At 37.1% G+C, this 9,616-nt stretch overlaps 1 protein-coding gene across 1 annotated transcript in view; it reads right to left on the reverse strand.

Annotated features, from left to right (window-relative positions):
• Positions 1 to 495: 495 nt before the first annotated feature.
• Positions 496 to 9,616, reverse strand: part of LOC107753334 (nuclear receptor subfamily 6 group A member 1-A-like) — a 19,873-nt gene continuing 10,752 nt past the window's right edge. Inside the window, exons 2-9 of the mRNA XM_016569467.1 lie at positions 8,209 to 8,439; positions 6,298 to 6,353; positions 4,199 to 4,365; positions 3,701 to 3,910; positions 3,368 to 3,622; positions 1,228 to 1,349; positions 841 to 993; positions 496 to 747 (exon numbers count right to left, since the gene is read on the reverse strand). Of these exons, the coding sequence (XP_016424953.1) occupies positions 611 to 747; positions 841 to 993; positions 1,228 to 1,349; positions 3,368 to 3,622; positions 3,701 to 3,910; positions 4,199 to 4,365; positions 6,298 to 6,353; positions 8,209 to 8,439 (1,331 nt within the window). The 3' untranslated portion in view covers positions 496 to 610. The remainder of the gene's footprint in view (positions 748 to 840; positions 994 to 1,227; positions 1,350 to 3,367; positions 3,623 to 3,700; positions 3,911 to 4,198; positions 4,366 to 6,297; positions 6,354 to 8,208; positions 8,440 to 9,616) is intronic.

Here is a 9,616-nt window from a genome sequence, read left to right on the forward strand (position 1 = left end):
TGATTGTGAAACATTCCCGTACACCTCTCTTTTGTGTAAACAATCACGCTCTCCATCACAGCCTTGTATGGAAAGATAAAGTTACGTGACTACCAAGCGTGTGTTTGAGAACTGCAGCGCACCGCAAATGCGTAAGAAATGACAAGATGTTCTCAAACACGAGGCACAGTGTCGACGTTAACGGCCCGGAGCATCGCAAAACAGAGAGGGAGCACGTGAAACGTTTTCTTCCTGAGGTAGTCTTTCAATTAAACAATTCCTTTATCTGTCCCTATCGGCAGAAAGTGAACAGCGGTATAAAATAAAACCAAGTAGTAGATCTATCAGTGGTTACACGTCACATATCGCAGTTGGACTGAAGCGTGTGAAATTCACTGCGCTTTTTGTGCATTTTCGTTTGAAAAGGAGCATGTGCACAGTGTGGATCAGCATACATTCAGCTCTGTCTGGTAATAAATAGAGAGAAAAAACAACACTAATCTAAACAAAATGCATAAAATAGTTTCTTGTCACATTCATGAGAGGAGGAGGAGGATACCGGGAGCCCCACCCCCAGATAACACCCCGCCCCCGTGCAATAGATGGGGAGGGTGTTTTCAAGGGGGCGGGGCTAGTTGGCAGGGGCGGTACCCTTTGTCACACAGGGGGAGGAGCTTGTCCTGTAGTTGTTCAGACTTGACTTACAGGAGTGCAATACTGCCTTAAACAGCAGGGGGAGCTGCTCCAAAGGGATGTTGACCAACTTCCCTGAAAAACGAGGGGAGAACGGTGAAATCTGACCGCTAAATGGATGCAATTTGTTTTTATTAAATACATTAAATGTGTTGTTTTTGGACTTACCTGCAATGCAGCGGATTTCTGGCAGACACATCATGATCTCGGGAAAGCGTTTGGGCTGGTGAGGGTACTTGTACTCAGTGTAATCCTGACAAACGTACCAATAACGTTTGTTCAACTGCTCCAGCTGGGTCACATTGGTCAGATCGCGGATATCTAGAGACACATAAAGAAATTTTATGATGCTGGACATTTATGCAGAAATATGAAACTAAAACATTTGCTTTCCTATTTCAAGTCATTATGATATTATGGCTCTATTATTGTTGATTCTGAAGATCTGTTTAAGTGCTTATGCAGTGAGCAGTGATTATCATAAGAGTCAGAAGAGCATCAGCACACAGTATATAATGTAATATTGTATTATAATGGAAATACTTGCTGTTTTACCTTGATTAAGGAAGTTGATGGCCTTCATGCAGGCATATTCCTCATTGCAGACCTTCAGCTGATGGAACTTACGGAACAGATAGATCAGCTTCTCCATCACCTCCATCCCATCCTCACTGAAACTACACATATGGAACTCAATCATATAATTATATATAGAAATGTCTGAAATGTTCTGACACCTGTTTAAAAAAAAATATGAATGTTATTGTAATATTTTAATTTAAGGAAATATGAAAACGTGAGTTTAGTAAACCTGTGACAAATGTTGGTCTATCATCTGATTCCATTTCCTTTGTGGTTATATTTGTGTACATCCTCTTAGCCATTAAACCAGAGTTTATGAGATTCATTTGTTACTAATCAGATAATAAGAATATGTTTGAGTGGGAGACCACATGAATTGTGTAATAATAGAAATAAAATAAGAATTAAAGCAATAAAGCACAGCGTATCTTGGTGCTAAATTACTTCATAAAGCCATCACTAAAGAGTGAACTCATGCCTCGACGTACCAGCACCATTCAGTCTAAGTGCTTTTCTCAGCCTTTGTGACTCTATTCTAAACTGATCGGTCTCTACGTTTATCTGCTGCTCTCCTCTAATTACTCCAGACTCTTTTAACTCCCTCCCTAAAGGTAGGTCATGATCTTCAGTGTGAACCTGCACAGTAAATGGGAATGTTTCACTACCTCAGACCGGCATTTCCGCCCAGCATGCAACAGTAAATCTACCCAGGAGATCAAGAAGAGATGGTTCAGAGGTCAGGTGATTGCGGACTAATTTACACACACTACAAACACTCCCCTCCTCCATGCCAGCACTAGTATTTCACTCGTCAGGCTACAGGTATATTAATCATGGCTCTAGAAATGTGCACGAGGGCCTGGAATTAGACCAAAATGCAAATCTAAACACATCTATAATGTTACAAAAGATTTCTAAGTAAAAAAAAAAAAATGTATATCAGTTTCAACTAAAATATTAAGCTGCACAACTGGTTTCAACATTGATAATGGTAACAAATGTTTCTTGAGCAGCAAATCAGTATATTAGAATGATTTCTGAAAGATCATGTGACACTGAAGACTGGAGTAATGATGCTGAAAATTCAGCTTTGATCACAGGAATAAATTACATTTTGAAATATATTCAAATAGAAAAAAGGTATTTAAAATTATAATAATATTTCATAATAATACTATTTTACTGTTTTTTGATCAAATAAATGCAGCCTTAGTGAGCATCAGAGACTTCTTTCAAAAACACACACAAAAAAAAACTAAATAATACAATTAAATAAAAAGAATCTAAATTAAACACTAATTTTACACAATAATTGCAAATATATATTATATACATTTTAATTCATCCTTTCACTCAGATTGTTATACTGATCAAGCTAATCTGTTAAAAAACTGAAAAAAAATTCATAATACTATTTTACTGTTTTTGATCAAATAAATGCAGCCTTAGTGAGCATTAGAGACTTCTTTTTTAAAAACACACAAAAAAAATCTATAAATAATACAACAATTAAATAAAAAAAGCAAATTAAACACTTATTTTACACAACATTATATAATGTATATTTGCAAATCCTTTCCTTTCACTCAGATTGTTGTACTGATTAAGCTAATCTGTAAAAAAAAAAAAAAAAAACTGAAAAAATCTGACAAATCCAACAGTTCATCATCTGTAAAAAAAAAAAAAAACTGAAAAAATCTGACAAATGCAACAGTTCATCTCAAAAGGTTTATTACAAACATAAAAGCCACAATTCTTTTGAGGAGAGAGAGAGAATACAGGGAGAGACAGACAGACATAACACGTCTGCTTTATTCTGCCTTTCTCCCACATACACACACAGTGGTCTCCACCTCCGTACAGAGATGCCTGAGAGTACCTGAAGCATGGAGAACAGTCTAACCACCGTGATTTAGCACTATTAGGGATCACAACAAGCCCTACATGCACAGAAGAGCAGGAAGGGGATATTTCTCAGGCCCAGATTCTTATTAGCGATTTCTGATGAATCACTGTATTGGTTCTTATTAATGATCCAAACTGATCAGCTACATGTTTGAAAATCATAGACGAGCTAATAAAAGGTGTGTGACATAAGCTGTACATTCCTCACCTCTGCAGCTCGTCGTCTGATGGGGTGTATTTGTCGGTGACGTTGGCGAGGTCACCCAGCACCTGGGCGCTGTAGACCGTCAGGCAGGCCAGCAGGATGAGCTCCTGCCAGGTGGCGCTCAGGAGCCGCGTGTAGTCCTCGATGGACAGCTCGCAGAAGAAAGGAAGCTTCTTGATCCAGGAGATCTGTCTGAAGAGAAGTTCATCCGCCAGCCGACACAATAGCGCAAACAGCTCCACCTGAGTGACCCGATACCTGCACAAAAGAGAAAAGATCACTACGTAAGGATTTGAGAATGTAAATACTTGTAAAATGATTGACAGTGTTGTTTACCCGTCCTCAATGAGCATGGGTGTGCCCAGTGGGGCCAGTTCCTCTGCTGCCACCAGCTGGCTGATGAGGGTATGACTCTGGGGGTACAGACTCCGCGGCTGGGCGGCGTATCCAAACAGGTGAGGCAGGAACTGGTAGTGCTGGGCCATTGCATTGCCAATGTACTGTTCCCTCAAAGCAGCGGTGTAGCCATTCAGCTCCACTGAGCGACTGTGTGGGAAAGAAATGGAAAGGAAGAGGAGGAAGAAAAGAAATATAGTTTACAATACTTTTTTACACTTTTTTTTATTTAATGCATTTGAGGCAAATACAAAGGAATCCAGTCTTTTGATTCGTGTTCATTGTAGCTAAAGCCTGTAATCTAAATTTGTAATCTAACATGTAATCTAAAAGTAATCTAAAAATCTAAATGTAATCTAATCTGTAAATTTGTACTTTTGCATTTTGAGAATTATTCCCACAAACTGCTGTTTTTGCAGCGGAGAAGGGAATACTCACTTGGATGAAAGTGTGGATACAGGAGATGGCTGATTCCCATCGGAGACGCCGTTGCCAGGGGAACTGTGGTCACTGTCGCCGTTGTTTCCCCAAGTGTGTTCCGGAATGTTGGCATCATCCTTAAACTCCTGTCCAGACATAATCCGCTCGATCTCCTCATCGGAAATCTATGCAGAGAGATTTCTGATCAAAACTGTGCAAAACATATAGTACTGAATGAGCCATTCATAAAGAGTAAAGATGCAATCAGATTTAGCTTTGTTCAGTTTTGCCGATGAGATTATTGAAATATGAATCCATAGTTTTGTGGGAGGGAGACAGATTTCCTTGTGTAAATTTCGCAGCCGTTTTAGGGTGGTACCATGGATTTGCTCATTTTTTATCAAAATTCTAAAAGTGTGCAAAATATTTAGTAAGACGCGCGGTCTCATTTACTGGAATATTGCGTAGATTCAATAGGAACACGATGGGGATTTTTGAGAAGTATTTTTTCAACTTTGCCACGTTGACCAACAGAGAGCTGCTTGGTTTGAAAGTGACTTCAGTTGTGCTTCATACATCACTATACTATTAAAAATAGACAATGGACGTTTTTGCCTGCAGAAATTCTCAATGTAATCGCACCTTAAAGGGATAGTTCTCCTGTCATCATTGACACCCTCAAGTTATTCCAAACCTGTATGAGTTTCTTTCTTCTGCTGAACACAAAAGAAGATATGTTAAAGAATGCTGGTAACCAAACCGTTGCCGGTAGACATTTAATTGCTTACTATGGACAAAAATACTAAGGCTACCGTCAACTTCAAAATATCAGACAATCAGCTTCAAAATATTTTCCTTTGTGCTCAGCAGAAGAAAGAAACTCGTACAGGTTTGGAGCAAGTGGAAAGCGAGTAAATGATGACAGAATTCTCATTTTTTTGGGTGAACTATCCCTTTAAGAATGTGAAAGAGTTTGTCGATTCCATCCTGTAGTCAATATAGACCATAAGACAGGTGCAGCCGCAGAAAGACATTTTGTACGAACTGCGTACAAAGCGTGATTCCATGAGCCTTATTTTCGCTCTTCATATAAATATGACAGAAAGAGACAAACCAGGATTTAAGTCAAGGCCGTGCACTAAAAAGTCCTTTTTCAATACAGTTGATGGGTTCAAGCCATCTTTAACAGTGCTTTACTCTGTGTAAGCTGAAGCAACCAGCTATTGTGTGTTCCAGAGGCAATTAGGCCGAGTCAATAAGATGGCAGTCTCTAGTGCTGGGATCAGGTGCAAACAAGAGCGCTATATGGACCAACAAAGCTAAATATTTATACCCGCTTTGTCCTGTCAAACACAACGCAATAAATATGGCTCACCAGGGTTAATGCTTCAGTATTGCTCACCGAATGTGCTTAATAGGACCTTAAGTCTAATAGTCTCAGCATGATGAGGCAAAGTTACATTTAACATCTATAAAAACACAAACCTTCATATCAAAGGCCATGTTTTTGATTATTAGGCATGTCGAGGGTCACAAAACAACATATTTGCTCATTTGAGAATTAAATACATTCGCCTAATGCTGCTATTCACGCAAATGCAGAAAAGCAGCTAAACACAATGATTTTATGAGGTCAGCTGACAATGAATGCGAAGAATGACAAGGCAATCCATTCACCGGTGCTCTGGCCTTGACAACAGCGACTCCTCTAATGAAACTAACATCTTTAAATTACACTGAGGTCACAAGGCCATTTATCGGCACGTTGGGCTATTTATCCCAAAACTCTATTCCGCTCGTCTTCATTTGCGCCAAAACTAATCAGCCCTATTTCCTCCATTCACGACTGGATAGGGCATGAACGCAAACAGCGCCGGCTGCGGTGGACACGAGAGATATAAAAGACCGATGAGAAGCTCGAGATAAATGGCGGAGGAGGGACGGAGCAATTAATTTGTGACTTTTAAAAAGTCCTAATGAAGAGAAATATAAGTATAGATGAGCGGTAAAGAACAGAGATCAGGGCATGGCATCGCATTGCATTAGACAGGAGAAGTCGATTTTGTTTTGTAAGAAAAGTATTGGTGTGATGAAAGCGAATGAGGGGTTATGGGTACCTGTACAGGACCGATGCTTTTATTCCTGCCTCCCGGCATGCCATCTTCTCTGATTGCTGAAAAACACAAAACCAAATAATGAGCTGAATGTCCATTCAAAAATAATTTGACCTTCGAGATGAGACATTCTGAAATGCTTCGCCTCTTTTCAGCATTCAGATGGAAATGACAGATAAATTAGGCTACTTTGTATATGCCGATTTAGATGTTAACCGCTGAAGAAAAAACAAACAAAAAAAAAACAATTACGGCATGCTTTCAATGATATAAAACGTTGAGGAAGAAATGCAGACGTTAAAAAAGAATCTAAGCTGAAGTACAGCTGAAGGTGGATTGGAAATGTTGCTCGATAATTCATACTTTGACAACGTTCTTTGGCCAGGGCATTCATTCTTTGCTATGTATTGATGAGTAACCTATTATGTGAGTTTTCTAGCATCAATGTTTTGAGTCTAAAAATCTTTAGATTTGTCCACAAATAAGGCTTGTTGCTTAGTGAACCTTAACTGTGGTAAAATCACTGGAAAGTGCCGTTTCAGATTGGCTTTTGCTTTTATAAACTGGCAACAACAGATTTAAAAGATGTAATATTTAATGCATAATAAATATAGCTTATTACTAAGTATAATTTAGTTAATTAATGTTCAATTGTTAAATGTGGCTTATCTAATGAGATTAAACCGCTTAAATGTGTTATAATTGTATTTAAAACAAACCAAAAGTGTGCTTAATTGTATTGATTGTGTACTTATAGTGTGCTTCAAATCTTAGTCTATTTTTTTTTTTTACTGTATTTGTGGATAATATAATATTAGTTAAACAAAAGGCCACTTAAGTGTACTTAGAGAGAGACACTTTCACGACTATACTTCTTAACATACTTTGAAAAGTGCACTTTATAATAACGCTAAATTAAACGTTTTACCTAAAGTACATTTTAAATGATTTAGTTGTAATAATTTGTCATGCTTTAAAGATGTACACTAATTTTGACGTGTTGACTAATATAGTAAAGCACATGTAAATACTTTTACATTTACAATTAATATATTTGAATGAACTTCATCATTAGAAATATGTATGTACAAATATAATTAAATACATGACATACCAGTTTCAATAGAAATGGCAGTTAAGTATATTTTAGTTGACCATAAATGAAGCATATCCGGCAGTACTTTAACCATATTTCAAAGACATTTATTATAACCAAGTTAATACGAAATTACAGATAAACATATACTTAAGTTCTACTTAAGTAGGTCAAAAATGGTTTTGCTAGTTGCATTTAATATAGATTTAAAACACTACATTTTCTTTTAATTGCAATTAACAGGCACTTGTCCAAAAACACATTCGGTTCACATATTATATAGTATATTATTTCTGTTAAAAGTCCAAAACAGTAAAAGATTAAATGATCTGTGACTGTCGTTATCTATAGTGTGTGCTTTTTTTTCTTCAGAGATGTACTGTATCTAAATTACAAGCACATTGTGAGCTCGGCCCTTGTGTATTATTGGTATGTTCACTAGAGGGCAGTGGTGATTGTTTTAATGTATTTTCCACCAATTGTAGTTGTTTCCAAACTACCTATAAGCTCCATAATGACTTATTAATGTCCCTGCAAAGAACAAATTAGACAAGCTTGAATTTCCATGCAGGTTCAGACTGGTCAGAGCTGGTTTGGCTAGTAAATGCTGATCAGCCAGTCATGCTGATCTCTATTGTGCAAGAAAAAAAGACAGGTCATACTAGTTTAAGCTGTATTTTGGGTAACCACCTCAAGCCGACCAGGTCAACTTTGTTTCCCACCATCTGGTAATCCAGCTTGAAAACATGCAAAAGCACTTCAAGCTGGAATTAGTTGTATGTTTATGCAAGGTGACAGATATGACTGTATTGACTCACCTTTGCGGTTCATTCCCATCTGCAGGCACTTGAGCAGCCTGCAGTACTGGCAGCGGTTGCGCTGTTTGCGCGACATCTCGCAGTTCTTGTCGCGGCTGCAGCGGTAGATGCGCTTGTTGCAGATGCTGCGCTTGAAGAAGCCCTTGCAGCCCTCGCAGGAAATAATGCCATAGTGCAGTCCTGTGGCACGGTCTCCGCAAATAAGACAAGAGCGCTGCTCAGCCTGCTCATCTGAGAGAAACACACAAACAGACAGAGATTAAGATCACATGTAGACATACACATGTGCATACGAATGTATTCTGTATATTTTAGATCAATTATTTGGCCACCATTTACATGACTATCTATTGTACATTAAGTCTTACTGACCCCAAACCTTTGAATGGTAATGCTTTTGAAAGAAGTCTCTTATGTGCTCACCAAGGCTGCATTTATTTGATTAAAAATACAGCAAAAACTGTGATATTGTGAAATATTATTACAATTTAAAGTAACTATTTTGTATTTGAATATATATTTCAAAATGTAATTTATTCCTGAATTTTCAGCATCATTACTCCAGTCTTCAGTGTCACATGATCCTTCAGAAATCATTCTAATATGTTTATCTACAACTTTTTTCTGACGTTACTAAACCTGTGTGGGTTAACCTATAATTTCTTCACCTACTTGTCGCCTTTCATTCAAAATCTGATGCACTATTTCACACTGAATATACAATATTACCCAGAAATGCGTCAAATGCATTTCAAAAGTCATGCCACATTACTTTCAAGAAACTTCCAACAAAATCTTTAGGATTCATTTGTAGAAAAAAAGTAGGCAACTTAAAAATAATTGAGATTGAAGGACCCTATTCCCACAACACCAAGACAAACAAACAGTGTAACACACACACACACACACACACAGGTTTGTTTTTGTGAAAAGTGGGGACATCCCATTTATTTGATTAAATATACAGTAAAAACATTGATATTGTGAAATATTATTACAATTTAAAGTAACTATTTTGTATTTGAATATATATTTCAAAATGTAATTTATTCCTGAATTTTCAGCATCATTACTCCAGTCTTCAGTGTCACATGATCCTTCAGAAATCATTCTAATATGCTGACTTGCTCTCAAGAAACATTTATTACTATTATCAATGCTGAAAACAGTTGTGCGTCGTAATATTTTAGTGAAAATAGTGAAACATTGTTTTCAGGATTAAAGAGTATCAAAAGAACAGCATTTATTCAAACTATAATACTTTTTACATTATAAAATGTCTTTACTAGTCATATTTGTTCAATTTAATCCATCGTTTCTGAATAAAAGTATTCATTTCTATCACAGAAAAGATAAATCAAATTACTTTTGTACATAAAACATAATAAAGTGATTTATATATATATAT

Source organism: Sinocyclocheilus rhinocerous, unplaced genomic scaffold, assembly GCF_001515625.1.
Source record: "Sinocyclocheilus rhinocerous isolate Xijiao unplaced genomic scaffold, SAMN03320098_v1.1 scaffold4186, whole genome shotgun sequence".
Lineage (NCBI taxonomy): Eukaryota > Metazoa > Chordata > Actinopteri > Cypriniformes > Cyprinidae > Sinocyclocheilus > Sinocyclocheilus rhinocerous.